At 38.9% G+C, this 25585-nt stretch overlaps 1 protein-coding gene across 1 annotated transcript in view; it reads left to right on the top strand.

The window, feature by feature from the left end:
- The window catches only part of SVEP1 (sushi, von Willebrand factor type A, EGF and pentraxin domain containing 1), a 151825-nt gene that overhangs the window by 35711 nt on the left and 90529 nt on the right, over positions 1-25585 (top strand). The window contains exons 4-7 of the mRNA XM_059657621.1: positions 14696-14854; positions 15730-15909; positions 22804-22983; positions 24069-24266. Of these exons, the coding sequence (XP_059513604.1) occupies positions 14696-14854; positions 15730-15909; positions 22804-22983; positions 24069-24266 (717 nt within the window). The remainder of the gene's footprint in view (positions 1-14695; positions 14855-15729; positions 15910-22803; positions 22984-24068; positions 24267-25585) is intronic.

Below are 25585 nucleotides of genomic sequence, written 5' to 3'. Positions count from 1 at the left end.
TCATTGTGTTCACCTCATCTTCTTCCAAGTTCTGTGAACATCTGTATGACCATTCCATTTTCTTAAGGTTTTTTCCCTCGAGGTTATATCTTGTTACTTTGTTTGGAATCTATTCCTGTTCCTTCATTCTGCTTTCTGTGTAGTAGATAAAACAGCCACCTCTCCCAATCTTGAAGGAATGGCCTCCTGTAGGAGATGAGACATGTCATTCAACCCTACCTTGGTTCTTGGTTGTCTTTCAAACCTTTGTGATTGCTGAGGAGCTGATTTTATTTTTAATGTCTCCTAGGGGTTGAGGGAATGCCAAAATCTGCTACTGTCCCATCAGGGAAGATCCAGTCAGTCAGCACTTGATTCAGCCTGATTGGAAGCCAGACCCTCAGGTAGAAGCTTTTGAAGTATGCAAATATATACATTCCTATGGGACCATAAGCCTAAGAGCGAGGCAATGTGGAGGTCTCCCTAGGCAGCAGTCATATATATTAGGGCTCCAGACAAATGTATAAGCTCCTTTCTGGGACATATTAGTGAGCTGCAGGGAGGTGGAGGGAGCAAAGATGGCATCCATCTGCCTTCGTTACCTGAGAGCACCTGCAGGCCCCTGGTTGTGTGCCAAACCTGAAGCCTGCCCCCAGGCCAGAGCTCCAGGACGAGCACATAGGAGGCCTCATAAGCAGAAAGACTGTGTTTCAGTCTGCTGTCTGTGCAGTGCCCAGGGGTGCTAGCTTGCCTTGCTGACAACTGTCGCTCCAATTGTTACAGCCCCTTGGCAGCAAAGCACACAGCTCCCTGCCCACTGCAGCCGGGCTATCATGGGGTATCCCCTGGGCAGTAGCAGCAAAAACTGGGGCACCACATGCGTGTCAAAGCCCCCTCCAGGAGATACTGGCCCTTTGGAGTGTGGCAAAGAGAGAGAGCAGATGGTGTCTGCCAGGACAAAGAAGGAGAAAAAGCAAGATGGTGCCCACTGGCTGAAGTGAGGCAGAGAGAGAGCATGAAGACGCTGCCCACCTGCCCATGGGCCTTAGATGATCCATGTCATTCAACCCTACCTTGGTTAGATGTCTGCCCCTCAGACCCATTCTTTCAGGAGCAAATGAGCCTCCTTCACATAGGTCTGGGCACCTCTGGACCGGCTGCCTCTGTGCTGAGCCCTGGTACCGGTGAGTAGCCCTTTAAGAGACATTTCTCAGTTCGTTGTAATCTTGTGGATGTCATGGGAGCTCATCTCTCAGGTGCAGAGCTTTAAGTTGGGGTGCCAAGTGTGGGGTTCAAAGCTTTTGCTCTTCAGGGGGAAGCTTTGGGTTTTGAGTTCCCTCCCAAATGTGGGGCTCCATGCCAGGGATGGGATTTAGGGTGAGACTGTATCTCAGCCTCTTTTACCTGCTTCCACCTTGGCCTTCTTTTCTTCGCCTGATGCTCAGACAGTTTTTAGGTGTATGTGTTTCAGAGGCCGTTGTTCCATATGAAGGGTGCGCATTTGGTGTGTTCTTGGGCGGGGGTGACCCAAGATCTTCCTACATCGCCGTCTTGAACTGAAACCTCCTAAAGTCAGAATACAGTGTTCTTTAGAAATACATACAAAAATTTACCCAATATTCTAAAATTGTCAAAATCAGTATTATGATCAAATCCTGCTATCACTGTAAAATTTTCCTTTTCCCTTCTCTACCCCATCCCCACTATTGGTAACTCTTTCCAGTAATAATGAATAAGAGACACAGGAAAAACAGCATCTGCTAAATCAGTAGTCTTCAAGGGTCTCTGCTCATGTAATTCCTTAAAAAAAAATTGAAAACCCATGTAACCCCCAGCCATCTAAAAATATTTTGGCAGGATTTTAAAAGATGGCATCTCCATAGTACTATTTTGACATTTTAAAATAAAACTATTTTATCACTTTGGAATGTACCCACTGAAATGAAAATGCCATAGCAAATTGGATTCCTTCTAGAAGTACGCATTTGTGAACAAGAGAGTTGTTTAAAACTTGGCATGGCTTCCTTTCTTAAATCTCTTCCATTCTGCTTCCATCACATAATTCTATTCGACTGCAATATATTTTTATGTCTTAAAGCCTTTTATTGAACACAGCATTCTACTTCTCTGCTACAGAAATTGTAAATATAAATTGAAACTAATGTTTAAATTTTCTATGACCAAATTGCTATTAGACTGAGTTATTATTGTAATTGTGATTTGTATATAATTTGTCAAACATGTACATTTTGATACTTATTACACATAAAAAATAAGATACTATTGGAAATTCATCTTTTAATAAGATGGATTATTTATTCATGTATCCATGGATTTTTTTCTTTATCGATTAAGGTATTACATGTGTGTCCTTATCCTCCCATTGACCCACCACCCTACTTATGACTTCAACACCCTGGTGTCTGTGTCCATTAGTTAGGCTTATATGCATGCATAAAAGTCCTTTGGTTGATCTTTCCCTCTTACCCCCACCCTCCCCTACCTTCCCTCTGAGGTTTGACGGTCTTATTGCTATTAGAATGAGAGCATACAGCATCAATTTTATTTCTATTTTCATAGGTTTTAGTGCTGATAAACTTCTTCATACAAATGTGTAGATGGGACTTGAAAGAGTCGGGTTAAACTGATGTCACTAAATTCTCTGAGTTCCTCCTGAGTTCCATGCCAAAAATGACATGCATTATCTATCATCAAAAAAGCATTATAAATGATCTATTAGGTGATGATTCCCTTAGGTCCTTTTTCAATTTTATTGAAACTGAAGAATTGGAAAACTTATGGCTTGCAAAAGGAGTTGTTACCCAATCATTACAATCATTCACTTTCTCAAATTTCTGGAAAGTCCTCCAAAGAGACTTTAAAAGGACTTAATAAAAGACTACCCGTTACTATTTCACTTGGAAGCAGTTTGTTCAAATGGATCATGTTTGGGGGGAAATTAAAGTATTACAAGTTTTTATAAAAATTTACAATTCAACAAGTTTTGATTAAATTATTTTATGTATTTTATCCAAATCTTGGAGAAATTGCATCTTCGAGCTTCTTAGAGGACCTACTTATTGTGCCTTAATTAAAGAGAGGTGTGGTTGGTTGGAGGTCAGGGATATTTTTTCATGCCTAACCACTGCTTTATGGACACCTTGATATATGGAACAGAATATGATGAACAGTATACATGAGTATTAGAATGACTGGAGAGGTACATTCCTCCAATATAAATTTACAACTTGCTCTTCTTATATATCAGTTTCAGTAAAATTTTACACTACTTGCCCTAACCGGTTTGGCTCAGTGGATAGAGCATCGGCCTGCAGACTGAAGGGTCCCAGGTTCGATTCCAGTCAAGGGCATGTACCTTGGTTGCGGGCACATACTCAGTGGGGAGTGTGCAGGAGGCAGCTGGTCGATGTTTCTCTCTCATCGATGTTTCTAGCTCTCTGTCCCTCTCCCTTCCTCTCTGTGAAAAATCAATAAAATATATTAAAAAAAATTTTTTACACTACTCTCCTTCAAATTATTCTTAGCAAATATATAGCTTTCTTATTATAAATGGGATTGCATTGCATTTTTTAAACATAATGCTTTTCCATACAAACTTATTTACCTTGCAGCCTTACAAATCTATATATATAAAAGCCTAAGCGACCATTACTACTGATCGACTGAATGACTGGTCACTATGAAACACACTCACCACCAGGGGGCAGACGCTCAACACAGGAGCTGCCCCCTGGTGGTCAGTGCGCTCCCACAGCCAACCTCCCATGGCCCTGACGTGCCAACCTCCCACAGTCCCTCCCACCTCACCCCCACTGGCCAGCCAGCCCTGATCAGGGCCGGCTAACCTCCCATAGTCCCTCCCCCTGCTGGCCGGCCCAATCAGCCTGATAGGGACTGGCTGAGACAGCCCCGATGGTTCTGATCGCTGGCCAGGCTGAGGGTCCCCACCTGAGCACGAATTCATGCACTGGGCCTCTAGTCTGTCTTATAACTTTTTCCATAGTTAATGATTTATTTTCATTTAACTGCTTCCATAATTTGACAAAATTTATAAATATCAGGTAACAGAAAATTTCCCAACCACTAACATGATGCTACATATAGTAGTAATGGTTTACTTTACATATTTATTAAATAACTGCTTAAGTCTAAAAATCCATAATACCCTGGAATGCTATCTTGCATTGTTACATGAATTGAAACACTACCCCACACCATCAATCATCAACACATGCAAATAGCTTTACACAGGTGCACATACACACACGCAAATACCATGGGTTTAGGGCTAAATGTCAAAAATAATGTCAGTAACTAGAGAACATGAGAGAAAGAAATGTGTGATTAGCCACTTCCTGTTGCTGAACGCGGCCTTCCAGATGGCTTCCTTTGATTCTAAGCCAGTGCTTCTCAGGGTCAGTAGACTTGTTCACCTTTGCTTCTCCAAAAAAGGAGTGGAAAATTCCCAGCAAGTTGGGAACCAAGCAGAGTTTCCATATGCTGTGTTCTAGTATCTACACACGCATTTTGCTTTATTTATTTACTTTCTCATTCACTCAAAATTTATTAGTGCTTACTCCAAGTCCACGTGCTGTGTAGCGGAGGTATAAAAAAAAATACCCCAGTCACCAAGATGCAGTTTCTATCTCTTGACTATTTCTGAAATACTTTGAAATTGTGCTTCTTTGCCTTTTGCTTTTTGTTTTTCATTACACCTTTTCTTTTGAGATCGTTATAGTGTCACAAGCAGTAAGAAATAATACAGAGAGATCCCCTATGTCATTTTCCTAGTTTCTCCCAAAGCTAACATCTTGCAAAACTATAGTGTAATATCCCAATCAGGCCAGATGCAGGCAAGATACAGAATAGCCCATAATATGCTCTTTCCTTCTACCCCTAGCTGCCCCCTTTACCTCTTGCAACTGCTAATCTATTCTCCATTTCCATAATTTTGGAGAATTTTAAGAATGTTATGTAAACATTCCTCTAAGCAGAGGAAGAGGAATGAAGACCACTGCCTTGTTTCTGCCAGGTGAACATAGAATTTAGGTTCCTCATTTTGCCCCCATTGCCATTGATAGTATGTGTACCAGTATCAGGGGGCCTCATTACCACTGGATGTAGATGGAAGTTCTGGCTCCTTGCTAAGCCGCCACTGATAGCATCCTGGCTGGGAGGGCTAAGAGGGCCTCTTTGTGGCTCCCCACATGGCCTCCACGAACACTGCAAGGTGGTCACCTCTTTGCTGGGTGGTGGTGGAAGTCGTGACTCTCCTACCATAACACCACTACAGTGGGACCCCTTGCTACTTCTGGATGAGTGTGGAAGTGAGACACAATCCTCACCCCTGTGGTCTCCACTAGCATAAAGGACCCCTCTGTCTACTTAACCTTCGCTGATACCACTCGGGCAGAGTCACTGGGGTGCTCACTAGAGCTTTGCAAGAGGAGAAGTCTAGGCTCCACTTAGCCTCTGCCTGGAATGGCTGAGATTGGACCACAGTTTTTCTGTGGTGTTTAGCTAGGGTAGAGGAGTTCAGTGGTTATTGTCTAAATGTGATCTATCTTGTAAGGCTGCTATTTTCTTCATCCTTTTGTTGTTTGGTTTTTGGGGTCTTTCCCCCCATTCCCATTCGTGCTTTGGGATTGCCAACTTCTTCTCTGAGTCTGGGATATGCAGGGAAGAAGGAAGCTCAAGGAGCACACCATCATGAAGGTTTTTGTGTCTCCAGTTCCCTCACTGGTCTGCCGTCTTTATGCCATTTTCTGTTTATTTTATATATAATGCATAGGGTTTTTAGTTGTACTTAGTAGGAAGACTAAGAAAAGTTTATCTACTTCATCTTTCTGAGGAAAGACTCCTCTGCTTTTGTGTGCACCATTTCTTCTCTGTGAACAGGTTTTTCCTGGTGCTGTCAATCCAGCAGTGATGCTGCTCTGTATGTGCTAATTAGGAATAGCCTTTGTGGAAGCATAGTGATCCCCATTTATCACATATCTTATGCCCCAGGATGACTTTTGTAAGAATTATGGAGGAAAACATAAACACAATTAAGCAAAAACATTACTTAATCATAGCTCCAAGTTCTTAAATCATCCTTATCTGTAGGGATATATGGGAGTGAGTGAAGCATACCATGTGACTGAAAATGAAAAATTATATCCTTCAAAATATTCTCCAAAAAGTATCCAAAGTGATCTTGACACACACCCTAACTGAAAACATTGTCATTGTTCTTATTGTTTTAGGGATAAACTTGTAGCTTTTGAATGTGACATCTGGCACTCACTCACTTTTCTAGGCTCACTCCTCTGCACTGCAACCAGAGTGAACTCTTATTTTTTCAAGCGTTCACTCTCTTGCCTTTGGGTCTGCACATATCCCTCTGTCCAGAATGTCATCACACTGCTTCTACACCTCCCTTCACTTCTATTCATGGTTCTGGTCTCACTTCTGAAATCATAATGATTTAAAAAAAAGCTTACCTGATCACCTACACCTGCCTCAAATCTGGATAACATCCCTCTTATCTGTTGTCATATAACATGGTACTTTCCTTTTAATCATCTATTTAAGATTAGAATGGCCGTAAGGGTACAGACAAAGTTCTATCTTATTCTTCTCTGTATCCTTTTTACCCATCATATCCTTTTCATTCCTACAGAGGGTCATGAAATTTTAGTTTTACAACTACTTGGATACAAACATAATTATACATTTTGTCATGATGGAAAATCCAGTTCTCCAATTGGTTACACAAATTAGAGAAGGCAAGACAGTGTAAGAGCTAGTAATAATTAGCAGAATTCTCATCTGAGGATTCTCACTCTATCCTTAGCACCACACCCTACTTTAATAGATGAAAGGGGAGAAAGGTGGTGGCCTGGTAAACTTTAATGTGTTGAAAGCATTACAGTTGCCAAAGTAAAATAATTGCAATTTATTTACACACACATCATTCAGTTTAATATGGGAATATGGGAGGAAAAAATTACTAGCTGAGCGGAGTACTTCAAGGTGCAATAGATTAGACCACACAGAATGGATCATTTTGAAACAGGTTTTATGGACACTACAGAAGGAAGTCATTTAAATATGTTCGTTGGCTCCTTTAACTATTTATCAAAGATCTTTTAGGTACTTTGGAAAATATGATTGCTGTATAGTACTTGCCTTAGAGTAGCTTATTATGGAAAAAAATTACTAGAAAGAAGTCAGAATGTGTGTCATGAACTAAGAACTGTGGTTAATCCAGTTCTAAGCAACTGATGTTAAATGAAAATAAAAGTGATGTGGAAGATATGATATACAGAATGCTATAGCTGTTCAAAAAATATTGACATTTAGTTATGGAGGTTGATGGGATTTGAACTGAGCTTCAAAGATAGAATGTGGACAGTTAGAAATGGGGTGTATTGTGGAGACAGGAAAGTGCAGACTTGTGATGGGGACTAGAGGTAGCTCCTATACATGGAAACACAAGCTAATATATGAACATGATGGTATTGGGGACAAGAAAGGAAAGGAGTAGGGACCAGCCTGTGCTGGGACTTAAATTCCAGGTTACAGAGATGGCCTTTGGTTAATGGGCAACTGCAAACCACTGAAGATTTTTGAGCAGGAAAGTGGCATGATTAGAGCCTCATTATAGGAATTGTAATTTGGCATCTGTGGCCAGACAAAGAAGAGGTTGTAGGTATGGATGTTACAGAATCAATCAAGTCATAAAATAATGTTTTAAATTAGTGTGGCAACAATGGACATGGAAAACAGCAACTGATAGAATCTATATTTCTAAACCCCCAAAGACCTTAAAGTCTTACTGAAGTGAGGTAGAGGAGACGAGGAAAGAAAATACCAAAGGCAACTATGGCCTGAGACTTTACTCATAACTGACCACTCTATTTTATTTTTTTAATAATTCTTTTTAAAATATATTTTATTGATTTCAGAGAGGAAGGAGGGAGGGAGGAAGAGAGATAGAGAGAGAGAAGGAAGAGAATCATTGATCAGCTGACTTCTGTATGTTCCCTGCCAGGAATCAAGCCCACAACCCAGGTATGTATGTGACCCACCTAGGAATCAAACAGTGATCTTCCAGTTCTTAGGTCAATGCTCAACCATTGAGCCATGTCGGCTGGGTATAACTTACCATTCTTTAAATTAAGACCCACAGGGAAACAAATGTGTCAACACCAAACTATACTCAGAACCTTCCTTCCTTTCTGACTGCTAAGGTCAAGTGTTATTAGGTCCAATATGCAGCAGTTTTCTTCTTCCTAGGACAGGCTGATATTCAGCAGATATGCATCAGTACAGCTGTAAAAGTTGATACAATATTGAAATACTTATGTACTGGTGGGTAAAGAGCTGCTGCCCAGCCCTAACCAGTTTGGCGCAGTGAATAGAGCATCGGCCTGCAGACTGAAAGGTCCCAGGTTCGATTCCTGTCAAGGGCATGTACCTTGGTTGCAGGCACATCCCCAGTAGGAGGTGTGCAGGAGGCAGCTGATCGATGTTTCTCTCTCATCGATGTTTCTAACTCTCTAGCCCTCTTCCTTCCTCTCTGTAAAAAAAATCAATAAAATATATATTTTTTAAAAGAGCTGCTGCCCTGAGCCCCTTGAATGCCCCTTTACTGACCCAACCCCTTTTCTAGGTGCACTGGCAGCCCAGTCTTTTGGCAGATAGGCGGGCTTGCAGAACTCTGCTTAATGCCACCACTGTGCCTGCTTCTCATTGATCAAAGGTCGTGCCATTCTGAGCTAAAACACTTTGAATATTACTCCTACGGTGGAAGTTTTCTCCCAAAAGCCTCTCAAGTCCTTTTTGCAAATAAACTTCTGTTGGGCCTACACACGTCTGAATCAATAGAAACCCTGTTACCCTGAACTTCACAGGACTTCACATTTAAATAATGATCAATTGTAGTTTTAAAAACTGTAATGCCCAGTGCTAATGCGAGTACAGTAAAACGTGTACTTTTATTCCTGATGATGGGAATGTAAAATAATACGAGAATGAGCTATCGAGTTTAAAATTTTTTTCATGTATTAATTCTTAACATATGACAGTTAACTGCTGATGCATCTTCTTTTGGACACAGTCTTCTGAGGGTTTTGTTTCTTGGTTTTAGATAGACTCGTCCTAATCCATCAGTAATCTCCTTTCTAGTCTGAGCAGGTGTTTAGGTTTGCAACCTGGTGTCCTGCAGCTAGAGCCATTTGCTGCTATGGCACCACACAGTTGCTCACATTCACAGTTTCTCCCAGTAGTCTGTATGCCTGCCAAATGAGCTAAGCAATCTCAGGGTGATTGGCAGGATGCTAATTCATTTCACACAGATTTGGATATGCAGAAGCCAGGACAGTTACAAGTCTCCTCACCTAATTCATTGATGGAAATAGAAAGCATCTTGTTTGTCTAATAAAAAAACCAAAACCTCCTTGTATGTATGTCTAGGTGCTTGTCTCTTATACTCTTACTAGAGGCTGATACACAAAATTCATGCAAGAGTAGGCCTTCCTTCCTCTGGTTGCCGGCACCAGCTTCCCTCTGGCACCCGGGACCCAGGCTTTCCTCGCAGCCCCGGCTTTGTCCTGAAGGTCGTCTGGAAGGACATCCAGTCTAATTAGCATATTCTGCTTTTATTATTATAGATATTTGTGAACATATTGGCTCAGCTTTGGAGAAATTGTTTCTCTTCTAGTGCAGTGGATTCCTGTGCTCAAAATAGTGCCAGAGGGAAGGGGAGTGGGGGTGACTCGATAAATAAGGTGAAGGGATTAGCTAAAGAACATATATGCATAGCCCATAGACAGAGACAATAATGTGATGAAGGGCAAGAGAAGGGGAGGCAGGGTGGGTGGAGTTGGGCAAAGGGGGTGGAAATAGCAGATATCTACAATAGTGTCAACATTTCCTAGCACAGAAATCCTAGCACAACTATTTGTGGGAACAGATTCCTACAAATTTAGAACAAATCCACAAGGTTGAGAAGCATAATATGGTAAGAATAAAGAGCCTTTCTCTGGGGGCCCAGGAACTTGCTTGGTGCCCTACTTAGGTATACTAGGAACTAGGGCTTTTAAGTTGCACGACTCCTGGATACTTTTGTAATCTACATGAATGAGCACCCTTGGAGTTGTGTAGGGCACTGCCTGTAGGCAGCTGATGCCACTGGTCCTTTATGCAAGAAACAGAGGCTGTTAATATTCATCGAGATTTTTTAAAAAAATGAATCTTAGATTATGAATAGGAAAGAATTTAATGAAATGTAATTTATTGTATAATGTAATTGGTATTAGCTAAAATAGTCATTTAAGGAATTGATATTTAGTGGGTAGGATAGATTACAGAGAATGAAGACTTCTTTGTATTTTACGTGTTCCAAACTTATTGCTGTTTTAATTTACTTGCACCGAAGAACTGAGTTATCAGCTGAAGAAAAACCTAATGTTAGCTTCAAGAATCTCGCCCTGACCAGTTTGGCTCAGCGGATAGAGCGTCGGCCTGTAGACTGAAGAATCACACTTCCAGTAATAGTAGCTGGTACCCGCCAAGATGTTTCTGGAAAGAGAAAGTGCTTATTTTAACAACAACAAAAACAGCAATTAAGAAATAATATTTGGTTCATTTCCAGGAAGGAAACATTTCATATTAAAAAGAAAAAAAAACATACCCTAGCCATTTACCATCACTTGTGGAACTTGTTCAAACCACAGTCTGTTTCATCTCTTCACTTTTGCCTGGTTTTAAATGAGGAACTTTCCCCCCTTGGGAATCAAAGAGTTTGATTGCACCTCTCCACCAGAATTGTGCAATGCCTTTAAATAGTTCTCAAATCTGTTTTCCATTATCATTATGAATTTCACAATATATTTCCAAATGTGCTTTTGTGTATTTTTATCCAAAACACTGTTCTCCAGTGTTGTAAATTCTTGATTACTCAAAAGGTTTTGGAGAGTAATAGAGTAAGATTAGTTCCTTTTTGTGTAATATTATTTTTAAATAAATTATAAAATCTGTACACATAATCTGACTGCTAAAATGGAAGGTATTTTTAACTTACTTTTCAGTCTTACTCTATTTATAGAATCACCAAATTTTAGCATTGGAAATGTCATAGGCATTACTAATTGTAACTTCTGTATTTTGTAGGAAAAGAAAACAAAGTCACTTGCCAGTGACCCACAGCTTGTTAGTGGGAGAGCCAAGATTGCAACTCAGTTGTCTTGACTCCAAGCCTAATGTTCTTTCACTTCACCCTGTTGTTAGTTTCTCTGACTTTAGTCCTCCTTCCAACTAAACCCACCCTCCACCTTCCAACAGAGCTTGTTCTGCCCGCCTTTGATTGATTGACTGCGGACTCGGGCCATGGGATGGGTAAAGGTTGGGGTCAGAAAACTGGAAGACTGAACTTCCAAGAGCATGTTGGCCACTGAGAGAGAGAGACAAGTGCTTATGTTACATACAGTGTGATGTGTATGAGAGCAGAAGTGAGGGTAACGTACTCTGGGGGACAGGCATGATGACTGATGAGTTTGATACTCTCCCATCCCCTTTGTTTCTAATATTTCTTTTATTTTCCTATGTTTTTCTACCTTTGTTCTTTTTTCCCCTCCACCGATTTGGAGGTTATGCATTCTTTTTCTGTTCGTGCTTATGTGTATTTTTATGTGCAAATTTGAAGCTATGTTTTTCTTTCAGTTTTATCACATTGATGTATATGAAATGAAATGAGAACATCACCTTCTTCATCTTCTCACCCATCTCCCAGTTTCTCTCATATTTTAAACCTTTCTTCTTTATGTTATACAAAGATATTTTTTTTCTTGGAGCGTATGCCCTTCTTTATAACAGTGGGCTTTATTTGATATTCATTTTCACAGTTATGTAAGAGATTTGACAGTAGATTATATGTTCCACTAGTTACTTAATCTCAAGCTAATTTATTGTCATTTCCCCCATACCTGAGTTCTTTATTTTCAATCAATGAAATACATCTTTATTTCCAGAAGTCATACATATCCTCGAATGTCTTTCTCTTTCCTCATATTTACCAATAACTTGCTCAGATATGGAATTGGGGTTTATAATATTCTCCCATGTAGGTGTATATCTTTTTCCTGGCATTTGTTTTTGTATAGGAAAAATGAAATATCAGTTTGACTTTTCCATTTGTAAGTAACTTGTTTTTCTTACCTAGATGCTTGTGATACTTTTCTTTATCCTGGGTGTGAATCACTTTTTATTAATTTTGCCTGGAATTTGATGAGGTTTTTGTTTTTTTTTCTCTTAAGCTTCAGGTAAGGAATAAATACTTGCATTAATATCACAACTATTACTTCTCCTGAGTCTACTCAGTTCTGTTGTTCTGGAGCTTTACGGCTTCTTTTTACTGCATCCAATGACAATTTTAATTTTGTATTACAGTGTATATTTTCTTTTCCATTTGTGCATTTACAACTTAATCATTTTCTCCTACAGCTACTGATATCTGTTTAAAGGAGACCATGTAGTCTTGCATCTTCTTGAGAGTCTGCACAAATATTTATTGAACTTTTTCTAGAAAGAAATATTCAGTAATATGAATAATTCAATAATAATTCAATATTTAATAATATCATGATTTGCAGCAATGTTCCCTTTCTGCTGAAGCATTTTGCATATTATCATTATAATTATTTTTAAAATGTTTCTCATTCTTAAATAATAATAAATCAATCTAATTCTAGAATTTTCTACTATATGTCATGCAACAATGTTATCCCGTTTTAAAATATAATCAAGAATTTTAGAATGTTATTTTTCTAATAATTACATTATGTTATAAACCTTGTCTCTCAATAATGATTATATTTTTAGCATTTTATAATGGTTAAGACAGGAAACCTTGGTTTGAGGCACAGCACATGCAGTAGTGAAGAACATGCCCTTTGGGCCCCAGCTGGTTTGGCTCAGTGGATAGAGCGTTGGCCCTTGGACTGAAGGGTCCCAGGTTCAATTCTGCTCTGGAGCATGTACCTCTGTTGCAGGCTCGATCCCCGGCCCTCATTGGGACTGTGGGGGGGGGCAATCAATGAATGTACCTCTTTCACATCGATGTTTCTCTCTCTCTGTTTCTCCCTCTCCCTTCCACTCTCTCCAAAAATCAGATGAGGATTACCAAAAACAAAACAAAACATGGCCTTTGGATCCAGATAATCTGGATTCAAATCCCAATTCTTCCACTTACTCAGTGTGTAACTTTGGCAGTGATTTAACCTCTTGGTACCTTACTTTTCTCATCTATAAATTGAGATTAATAATATTATTTGCTTCATAGGTCCTTAAGGAGATTAAAAGGATAATATTTAAAATACGTAGAATAGTCCTTGGGACATAATAAATGCTGCATAAATATTTTCTTTAAATTGCGACTGCAACCTTTATTTCAATTTTATTGTAAACCTTAAAAAAATGAATTCTTTAAAAAAATAAATAAGTCAAAGCTTATTACCTGGAAATAGGCCTTAAACAAATAGCAATAGAAAGAGGGAGTATGCTACCATTTAAAAATATTTGACTTGCTAATTAAGAGCAAGATACATGTAATTTTGAATTTTTGTCATAAAAATTCACCAGTAAATCAATGTTATGGTCTAAACAAAAATTCTAGCTCTGTCACTTACTAATTGAGTAATATTAGTCAAGTCTTCACATGTCTTTAAGCTTTCATTTTCTCATCTTTAAAATTGTCATAAAACAGTTAAATTAATGCATTCAGTAATAACATTGTAATTATTGATATTACTTATAAAACTGTGAGGATTAACTGAGTTTACATAAGATGTCATCATATTGGTGCACAGTACTCAGTTGCTATTGTTTTTAAAGAATCAAATGCGTACTTGACTGAGCTGCATTTAATTGACTTAACTGAGCACTGCCAGTCCCTTTATTCCACAATTTCTTCATTATTGAGTTCTTAACTTTGAGTTATTTTATAGATGTGTAACTCCAGAGAGAGTAAGTGACAAATTCAAAGCCATGTTGTCAGTGCAAAGGGAGGCTATGAAGCAAGGTCAGTTAGATCCTGCTTTTAATGTTTTTTCTGTTTTTTCTTCAGCCTGGGGAAAACAAGGTTCTAACTCTTGTTTCTTCAAAGGGCCTATTTCCCATCAGTTGAATTATCTTCCTCAAGCCCTTCACTTTCTCCTGTCCTTTGTCAAGGGCTCAGGACAGAAAGTATGGGCTTCATGCTTTTTGCATATCTGCTGGGAAAGGGTACTGGGGGTGCAGTGGGGAAGATGAATCCACACAGGTTAGCGGGGGCAGAGAGGGAATATGGAGCATACCTATTATGATGATGTTTTATGCATCCAGTGTCATTCGCTTCTTTTAGTCCCTTTTTATGCATTGCTATTTGGAGTGTTCCCACAAAAAAGCTCAGACATGTCATGCTGTGCTGTGTTGTAATTGTACCTAATTGTGGAACAGAAGAGGCCACTTCATAACCTGCAAATGACAAAGTCCATCATTCTTTAAAAAACAAAACAAAACAAAACAAACGTAGCAACTGTCCTTTCTTGAATTATATGATTTTTACTATGAAAAGCTGTTGTTTGGTTTTTCCTCTCTAATTAGTCTCAAAAATGTTGCTAATTATCAATTGATGCACCACATAAAACGGACTTCTCTGGCCTGCCCACAGCTTGCCCGCCAGGGACATTCAAACCAGAAGGTGTGCCAGGGGGTATCAGCACTTGCCTTCCGTGTCCTGATGAAAATCACACCTCTCCACCGGGAAGTACGTCCCCTGAGGACTGCGTCTGCAAGGAGGGCTACCAGGCATCCGGCCAGACCTGCGAGGGTAAGCCTGCCCCGCTGGGCAAACAGGAAATAGAAAAGTGGGTCTCTTGGAGGGATAGGATGCTGGTATTTTCATCCAATTCATTTAAAAACGATCTTTAGTGTTTCTTTCTCTAATCATATCGGGTGGGGGGAGTCTTTGCTCTTATTAAGTAGCATTTCTTATCACTGAACACACCCGTTTCTTACTCCAGAGAAAGGAGATCTGAGCCAGGAGTAATATAACTATGAAAACAGAAAGATTTACCCACTTGGAAAAGATCTCAAATGAATCTAAAGAAAAAAGCCAAAATTTTTTAACAACAAATTTGAGTAACAAACAAGTTGGGTGATAGTTAAATTCATTTAAAGAAAGTATTTTTATAAGTAGAGTAAGTGTCTCAGTGTTATTCATATCAAAAACTAAAAACATTTAATTAGCCTATAACATGTACAAGAAACTGTGGCTCTTGAGATTTGAAGCAGACACCCCTTTGCTGGCCTTATCTGGTTTTTATTTCATGCTACCTTAATTAAGAAAGAAAATAACTAATGGCATAGGAAGGCTAATAACTAGAAAATTTTATATCCAAATATACATCAAAATAAAAATGTTTAAAGCATACCGAATAATATTTAATTTGTTTTTAAATTTTAAGTGGGAGTAAATACCCAATGGAAATGAGATATATGGGTTCTTCCAGATACAGTACTCACTTAGAAATTCAAATGCAAGTGGGAATTCTGTGGGTAAATTAGCCGTATCTACAAACTTAAACCAAAGAAGTGTGTGGGGTCCGACGTCACCCTAAATTTGTCCCCCAAAAGTGGGGGGTAGTGGATGATTCATAGACAAAGGCTTACTTTGCTTTTTCATTTTACTTGTATAAACATTAGTTGTGCACTGCCCTGCCCTGAAGCCTCCAGAAAACGGTTACTTTATCCAAAACACTTGCCACAACCACTTCAATGCAGCCTGTGGGGTCCGATGTCACCCTGGATTTGACCTCGTGGGAAGCAGCATCCTCTTGTGTCAACCCAATGGTTTGTGGTCCGGTTCAGAGAGCTCCTGCAAAGGTATGCAGATTGCCCATTCACATTGTTTATTGATTGTCTTGCTTGAGTTCCTTGACTTAAACTCTAATGGACCAGTAAGTTCTTTGTTTCTTTTAATTTCATAGACCACAGACCACAGAAAGAAAAAAAATTATAGGAAGTTTGAAGTTAGAACTGCTAAGTTCAATTGACCACATCATTATGAATCATACCCTTTATAATTCTTCTGTGAACAAGCAAAGGAAGGGCCTGCCTGGGAAGGAAATGGACAGGTTACCCTAAACCTTGGATTTTAAGCAGCCAAGACTGGGTGCCAGGGGAAGTTTTGGGATGATCAGGGGATTTTGATGCCTGCTGTGATCGCGCGACTTAGGGAACCACACCAATAGCCTGCAGTAGGAGCAATTAGCTAACTTACCCATCCCTAACCTGCACTTGGAATAGCAGCGTGCTAGAGAAAGTGGGAATTTGCTAAAGGGAAATATCAAAGAGCAGTCAGGCCCATAGAAAAGGGAACAGTAACTCGGGTAGAACCCCAGGATCCCACATTAAATACAAGGAAACAACAAACAGAATGGTGCCCAAGTTCACTTCCAATCTTGCCATCTCTGTGATCAACTTCCCTACTTCTTACAACTGTTGCACGGGCAACTTCCTAAGGTTTCACCAGTAGGGTTGGAAGAGAAAGCTATCAAAGGAAAGGTAAGACGGGAACAAGGTGAAGGACTTGAGAATCCTTGCCCATGCAGCTGCTAAAGACAGTATTCACCCCCTATCTAGGGCCGCCAGATGAAATACAGGACCCCCAGTTAAATGGGAAATTTAGATAAACAACAAATAATTTTTTTTAGTATAACTCTAATACCAAATTTGGGATCTACTTATACTAAAAATTATTTGTTGATTTTTGTGAAATTCACATTTAGCTAGATATCCTAAATTGTTTGTGGCATTTTGTTGTTTTCTGAATCTGGCAACCTATCCCCATCCCCTTGGCATCCTTTGGCAATACACTTTGCTGAGGATTTGACTGCTCCCAGACCCCCCCTGCCCCCCCATCGCTCAGCTCACTGGATTAGGGTAAGGAGTTCTGTCTTCTGGTCTTCTCTTAGCTCCAGCACCCAGAAGGGAAGCCCACCACCGCAAGGTCATATGTGAACCCCAGGAGACCTCCTCTGTTTATTTTTATCAGCTACTGATAGAAACCCATCTATAAATGTGAATTTGCCTAAGTCAGGTCCCAGTCCAGATTCTCATTTACATCTACGAAAAGACAAGGAAAAAATGAAGAGAATCAGAAAATTGAACAAAGGAGACCTGAAAGAAGGGGGAAAACATAGAATCTCTGAGATTCAAAGGCAGTTACATTACTAAAATAAGACCAGAATTCCGAGAAATGGGAGTAATCTGAACGCAAAAATATTTCTTAGGAAACAAACAGATTGCTGACACAATGAATGGACATAGTTAAGAGTCAAATTAATAAGTTAGAAAATCAACTCATGAAATTCTGAAAATAGGGCAAAATTTCAAAGATTAAAATAAATATATGAAAGTCTAAAGAGACATGAGAATAGTCACAGGAAATAGACTCTTCTTGTATTAGGAATCCAGAAAGAGACTGGAGTGGAGGAGAAACCCTAACAGAAGATTACATAATATATCCCTAATCAGAAATCTTGAAAATACACACAATTAAAAATCTTTGATGTTCAGTTTAAAATCACTTGCTGTGTGCCAGAAAGAAAACCTTAAAAACAGATCCATGTCTGAAAATAATCTTAGTGAAATTTCTGAATGCCCTAGAAAAATAGAAACTTTTGCCCCTTACTTTTTGCCCCTTACTAGCCATTTCAAATATTAGAAGACAAAAACAGTAGACTCTAGATCTCTAAACCCAGACAAGCTGCTTTTTATGTGTGAAGACATTTCAGTCACATGATTTCTAATGGTAAAAAGTCACATCCCATTACTGAAAAAGTTAATCATAGAAAATCTCTTAGTCAATAATATCACAATAACTATGTGTGGTACCAGGTAGGGACTGGAAATATCAGGGGGAATATTTTGTAAAGTATGTGATTGTCTAACCACTATGCTATACACCCAATACTATTGCAAAATAATATTGAATGCAAACTGTAATTGGGGAAAAAATGGCATGTAAATTTAAAAGAAATATTCCTGTAAAGTCAACAGTTCCTATAAAGTCAACAGTTAAAATCTCTACCCCTTCTTCCAAAGACCTCATTGTAGAGGGTGGAAAACATTACATTACATTTTAACTTTCCACTTACTGGCCTTCCAAAGAGAGTGAGAAAAGCAGGTGGACAACCCCCTTAGGATAAGGAGGGGCCTTTTCTCTTTATCCCCCACAATCCACACCTACCCTAGCATCCAGAAGACATGGCCACGCCCTCTCAGGAAGCCATCCCTTTGTTCCCACAGCTTTGATTGTTCAATCATCCTGCCTTTGCTCTTGGTTCCTATGTAGAAACCCTCCCCGTTGCCAACCTCCTCCCTGGCTTAGAGGGGTGGCATTTAACCTCTGCATGTGCGTCCACAGGCCTGTCCGCCACTCGTTCTAGCCCTTGTGCTCTGTGTGTCAGGGTCAGGCAGGAAAGCATAGGAAATACACCATGCACGTTGGGGGATAAGGGACTGATTTAGGAATCAGACCTCACACAATTTTGGAAGGAGCTGGAAAATGGAAGTTCCAGAAGAGAAGTTGGAGTATCAGAGAAGTTAACTGCCAGTCCAGTATGGGAATCCAAGCCATCCAGCTGCTGAAATGGAACACAAGGGAGAAATGTGTCGGGGAGCCTAAGAAGCTTTGCCTCTGTGTAGCCACACCCTGCTGATCAGCCACGAACCTGGCCAGCCATGAACTTGGCGCCACCTTTGGCTAACAGGGTCAGCAGTCTGGATGTGGGGTGGAAACGAGCAAAGACAAGCTGGGACCCACAGGACATGTCTGCATTTGTCTATCATTGAGTCTAGATACAATGGGTACTCTTCCTCCCACCTTCCAAATCCAGTGAAAGTTCTTTTGACCAACCCTTACCTGGTCCACATGAGGGGATTATGACAAGGTGTTTCTCAGCTGAGCCAACTTGTTACAATACAGACCACCACACTTACTTTTATTACTTAGCACTCTTTCACTTCAGCTAGATGGAGTTCATGGCGAGCACAGAATATACCTTTTCCCCTTCAATTCTTGCTTATACCTCTGGTGAATGATTGAACACTTGAAAAAATACACATATTGATAAGTACATTGATAAATAGGCACCTTGATGATCTGCTTGTGTCACTTCCTATTATGCATTTGCATTTCTTAAAAGGCTTGTTCTCTTTTATATTATTTGAGTTGGTATCCTATTATTAAATAAAAGAATGTTAATCAAATAAGGAGATACACTATAGGACCGTGGATCTTCTTAAGATCCCTTCAATTTCACTCCCAAAGACATCTACCTAACTTTCCAGTGTAAAAAGTTGTCCTGAATGGAGATATTCCCTATTCAGACTCTTCCTCTGGCTCATCATTAGGGGATTTAATTACTTATTGTTCTATGAAAAAGCATTTTTCATTAATTCTAAAACACTTTCCCCCCATATTTAAATATCTCTAAAACTGAGATTCATCTTATAGTGGCATTAAGTGTTTATAAATATTATCATTTCTTTATTAGTGGCTCAAAATTATGGTGTGCCTTATAGTTGGGGCATCTGGAATTAAATGAAAAGCGGCCATTGTGTGGCCATTCACTTCTTTTCAGGCTAGGTAGTATGGGGAGAGTAATATTTTACACATCTAATTTAAATCTAATTATAAGGACAGAGAATAATGTTAGTGTCTTTTTTTCTTAAAAAGGTTTATAATATTGAGGCTAAAATGAAAGACCAGTGTAAAATATAAAGCCTTTTACACATGTAATATTACATCATTAATATTTTACAGTGTTAGATACTGATTCTTATTCCTCATATATACTCTTCATAAGGACTTATACTCTTTTTCAATTTTATCTGAATTATGCATTTCATTACCAACCTTTAAGGATTCCTTTGTGACTTCTCAATAATAACTAGTTATACCACAATATCACAGTACATCAAATTTTATGGAGATATTTTTTTCTGAGAAAAGGGTTCAAACAACAGTGAGAATCCTACACATAACATCAGATTTATTTTATTGTTAGTATGGATACTGTCACAATTTGAGATTGACAGAAAGTGTGTGTCTGGGGAAAATCGAATTATCTTTTAAATGAGAACCAGAGCAAGATCTTACATTGTCTACTACATAGTAGACTATTCTCTAAAAGACTATATTGCTGTTTTCTTAAAAGACTATATTGCATTTTTCTAAAAAGACTATATTTAAGGATTGCTTTAACATGAATGTAAGTCAAGAAACATTTGTAGAGTTTTTCAGCTGTTGAAATAAAATAAAAATTGAAACAAATAAGCATGTTCCTATTAAAAATGATAATAAATGGCCATTCTTGATTGACAAGGAGTATAAAATGTTGAAGACTAAATATGAATTATTGAATCCTTTGTTTTCCCTGAGGAACAATGAAAACTTATTAAAACCAACATATGAGGAGCAATATAATTTGCATGTGTATGAAACACCAAATGTAATTTACTCTCAGTACTCTTGAGAGATGTTGTAAATCCATCTTGTCTCCACTTGGAAAGCCAGAGTGATTTAAGCAGTATATTGACTCTAAAAGCAGTTGTTTAATATATTTTTTTCAGATTTTATGTATCATGATCATAGGAATTTATCTTATTTTTTTATTTTTTATTGATTTCAGAGAGGAAGGGGGGGAGAGAGAGAGAGAGGGGGAGAGAGAGAGAGAGAGATGATGCCTCCTGAATGCTCCCTACTGGGGATTGAGCCCACAACCTAGGCATGTGCCCTGACCAGGAATCGATCACACCCCCCCCCCCCCCCCCGGTTCATGGGTCAATGCTCAACCACTGAGCTACACCAGCTGGGCAGGAATTTATCTTATTCATCTTTTAATCCCCCCTAGCACCTGGCATTATGCTACACATGATGGACACATTCAGTGAAAGTCAGAATGTGGAAGGCAAAATAACCTTCATATACACATTTAACAAAAATTCTACTTATGTGATGGACACACTTAATAAAAATCCACTGTGGAAGGCAAAAGATTTCTGTTCTGTTGTCATTGATAACTGACTTTTTTCAAACCATCCCAGGGACTGAAAAGCTAGGCTTTATGGCTTCCCCTTTCCTCTAATTTTTGAATTTTCTCTAAGGAACAATCAATCCTAAACATACATTTAATGCACCCAGTATTTATGCTCTGTTGACTAATATCATTTGAATGGGTTACTTCATGGTATATTTTATTTAAAAAATGACTTTGGTTGAATATACACTGAATATTTGCCCCAGCTTTCTTCCCTATTATTTTAAAATTAAGCTTTCATCATAAATATGTGTTTGATATTTAAAAATTGGAAAATGCAGAAAAGTAAAAGAAAGAAAAAAATACATTTTACCCAGAGTCCCAATAAAATTGAGTCCAAATGATTTTGTTCAAAAACGTCTAGAGTTTGCTATGTCACCTTCTGGCCTTTTGTGTTGCAGTAGTGCTATCTGAGAGCAAACTGAACTTTGTTCCTTTGTAGGAGTTGTTTTTGGTTTTTGTACAATTCCTGATGTCGTAGGATTATATCTGTAAACTATTAAAATGATTAAATGCACCCACGCTTTGACATATTCAACAGGAATCCACTCTCTTTCCCTCCTCATATCTCTGTGTATGACAGGGAGTCACATGCCTATATTTATACTATAATATGCTGGAGAACTATCCCTCATGTCTGTATTTTAAGACAAAAAAGGAGAAGGAGGGGGAATGCAAAAAAGTACTCTCTCAATTGAAACAGTCCCCATTAAAAAAACTTGTCTAGAAGTTCCACACAACTTTAGCTTTTCTTTCATTGACTGTCATTTCTTGTGATGGAGGTAGGGAATTGTATTCTAGTTGTGAATATTATTATGCTGAATAAACTAGGAAGAATGCTTCTGGGATGGGAAAGTAACATTTTTCACCAGAGTAGCAAAAAACAAACAAATCAATGTTAATGCCTACATCAAGATCAGCGTCATGAACTAGGATTTACAGTAAATGTCTGGGAAAAAGGGGTGAAAATGCTAAAAGGACAAGAGTTGTCATCAGAGGATAGAATACTGGAATTTAAGATTGCAAGGGCTGAGCTGCTTTGCAGATCCTGGGATCATTAAACAACCCAGGACATGCCCATGAGATCTGAGAATCGAGTTGCTCATCAACCTGGAATCTCTGCCTGCTTCCTTTTGTTGGAACACAGCCTGGAAAATCACAGCCAAGGCCTTTGTCAAGCACCCCCTGTCTATAGGCATCATCATCCATTTAGGTTAGGGGTGGGGAATGCTGGGCCCTCGAAATCATTTGGTCTGGCCCTGCCAAGGCATTAGGGGTGAGTTAACTAAATGTCTGACCAAATAAAGCAGGCTAATTTTTAAGTTGATAATTTAGTGTGGCCTGCAAATGATGTTATAAGTATCCAAATGGCCCTTGGCAGAAAAAAGGTTCCCCACCCCCGATTTAGGACCAGACTCCTTAGAGACAGCTTAAGTTTCCTATCTATGGGTAGATGGCTGAACACAGTGAGATTGCTTGGGCAATGCATTTGGTAAAACACAGGCTATTAATTGTCTAGCACTAACTCAAAAAATAATGGTATGTTTTACTCTTTGCCATTTTAAGAAAAGGGCCTTTTCTTGCTTGCAGTGTGTCAGCGTTATTAAACTTATAATGATCATTTTTGTCCTTATTCAGTAACATGTGATCTAATAGTTTTCATTTTATATAGTAAGAACATGCCCTCGTCTCCGCCAACCCAGACATGGCCGCCTGAGCTGTTCCACGGGGGAAATGTCCTACAAGACAACGTGTTTGGTTACCTGCAATGAAGGGTACAGACTAGAAGGAAGTGCTAAGCTGACCTGTCAAGGAAACGCCCAGTGGGATAGTTTAGAACCTCGCTGTGTGGGTAAGTGTCTGGAAGGTATGGCGCCTTCCGTGATTCGTTTTTCTTGCTCTCTAATTCCCCTGTTTTCTGTGAAGACCTAGAACTAAAAAATGACTCATAAGGACTATAAATACAAAACCATATATACAGATGCACAGAGATATAGGCATATAAATAAATATTGTTTTATTCCCCTCCACTGGTGAAAAGCCTTCTAATTTTCCAAGTCACTGAAGTTTATAGCTTTAAATCCTTTTTTTAAAAAAATGGGGCCAATTTTGATGTGTGTTTTTTTAAAGGAAATGCTATACAATTCCATCACTTTGATAAACACAATTTGCTTTTACCTTGTTGATGAGAGGACTGAATTATGAACCAATGAATCTTAAGATGGACCATAAAATTCATCCTATATTCTGCCTTGTCCTTCACTAAGAGCTCTGACATCTCGCTACTGCAATTGGGTCCCGAATGAATAAATTCAGTAGCTTGTTCAATTTTTTGCTGCTTATACACTGTAGATACAAATAACAACGGTTATGATAATATGATGAGATATTGGTAACTATTTAGTGAAACCTTACTATGTGTCAGATACAGTAATCTAGGAGCATTAGCAGGTATGTAATGAAATATACAACTTCCAAAAAAAGGGAGAAGAAGAACTACATGTATGGAAAAAATTAAGATGTGCCAGGACCTAAGATGGGAAAACTAGATGCTATAAATATGCCAGATCGTCCAAAATTGATTACAGCTTTATTCTAGTATGATCTAGTACTCGATTCTTGTGTGATCATAAGGGAGAGCGTGACCAGGAGGGACATTGGACTTACTAGGGGATTCATTTACAGTCGAACCTCACTGTGCAGAAAAACTGATGTTATCATACTGAGAAGAGATGATCGCTCTGATACAGAGGAATAAAATGTACTATTAAACAAAGATTCAGGGCAGTAACAATGCCATACCTACTGTTAAAAGTACTGAAAGACATTGGCCTGACCAGCGTTGTCAGTACTTTTGTTAGGTAAAGAGAATGTGTGGCATTTGCAATTTGTGAGAACGCAAAGAACATTCTTTCATTTCCTTGTTCCGTACCGTAGAGCGCCAGTGTGCCACCTTTCAGACGCCCAAAGGTGTCATCGTGTCCCCCGCCAGCTGCGGCAGGCAGCCAGCCAAACCTGGGACAATTTGTCAGCTAAGTTGCCACGAAGGATACATTTTAGCTGGAGTCAGAGAAGAATTGCGATGTACCACCTCTGGAAAATGGAGCGCCAGGGTTCAGACAGCTGTTTGTAAAGGTAGGTCTTCTATGTTGGCCAGATTAAAAACCAAATTCCCATGTAATTACAAGTTGGTGGATTGTGGGACTGTCCTTTGCAACTCATGCTGCAAACCCATGATATATGGTGGATTTACAAAATCCAATTGCAACATGCTAGGCAATGACAGAAGACATGAAAATAAGGATAATATAGGAACTGGAAGTCAGGTAAGTTTTCCATCAGTAGATGCAGAAATTCTTTGAGGAGTTTCTGATCCATATAAAGCAGGTGAGACTAAATGCATTTTGAGATCTGCATCCATTATTCACAGGAGAACATTGCCATCTTCCTTGCAGCAGGGGCAGACAGCTATGAAGGAGTGGGTGTTGAAAAAAAGAGTTCTTAAAAATAAAAATATGAATATCTCTAAGAGAAGGGCAAAAACATGGAACAGATGTTGAAAACAATATTCGTGATTTGAATAACCAAGTTGAGTGTTCCTTTAGAATCAGACTAATAAAGAACTTGACTATTCCAACTGATGAAACCGAACAGATGGAAATTAAGAGATACCAGTGATCAATTGAGAAGCCCAATATCCATATTAGCATCACCAATGGACACTAGACACTGGGGCGGTGGGGGCTTGCCCGGGGTGGGAATGGCTTGGTGGGGGGGGGGGGCGGGGGGAGAAGGAGACATATATAAAACTTGAGACAATAAATACATTTTTTAAAAAAAAGCGTTCCAGAAAGAGAGAGGAAAGGGGGGTGGAGGAGCAGAATTTTCCTACCAGTAAAAGAAAGTTTCCCTCAGATACACAGAAAAGCTTGAACCTTTAGATCAAAAATAGCCCCTGAGTATAAGGCCGGCATGTTTTCACTACTTCTGGTGAAGTTTCTGAGGTCCAAAGTTAATGACAAAATAGTAAATAAATAACTTTCCAGTGAGAAGAGAAATTGAGCAAAAGAAATAAGAATCAGACTCACTTCTCTTTTAGAACTCTAAATGCCAGAAGGAAATGTAGCAATGTCCAATGAATACGGACAGAGAAATGGCTGTAAACTTTAAATTCCAAATCCAGTCAAACTGTTATTCAGGTATGAATGAAAAGTCAAATACTTTTTCAAATTTTCAGAGGCAATATGCTAATATATATTTGGGAGGGGAAATTGTCAAACAATTATCAGAGAAAATATAAATTGAATAAAATTGCAAAGAAACAAGAAGATGAATTAATTAAAACAATTTGGATATATGTACTAGTATTCCACTGCAAGTTACAGAAGACCTAATTTAATGTAACTTCAAATGAGGGGATTTATTATATTTATAGTAAGAACTTAGTTCTATAG

This window comes from Myotis daubentonii, chromosome 11 (genome assembly GCF_963259705.1).
Source record: "Myotis daubentonii chromosome 11, mMyoDau2.1, whole genome shotgun sequence".
Classification (NCBI taxonomy): domain Eukaryota; kingdom Metazoa; phylum Chordata; class Mammalia; order Chiroptera; family Vespertilionidae; genus Myotis; species Myotis daubentonii.
Note: the sequence above shows the minus strand (reverse complement) of the source record. Positions and strands in the feature narration are given on the sequence as shown.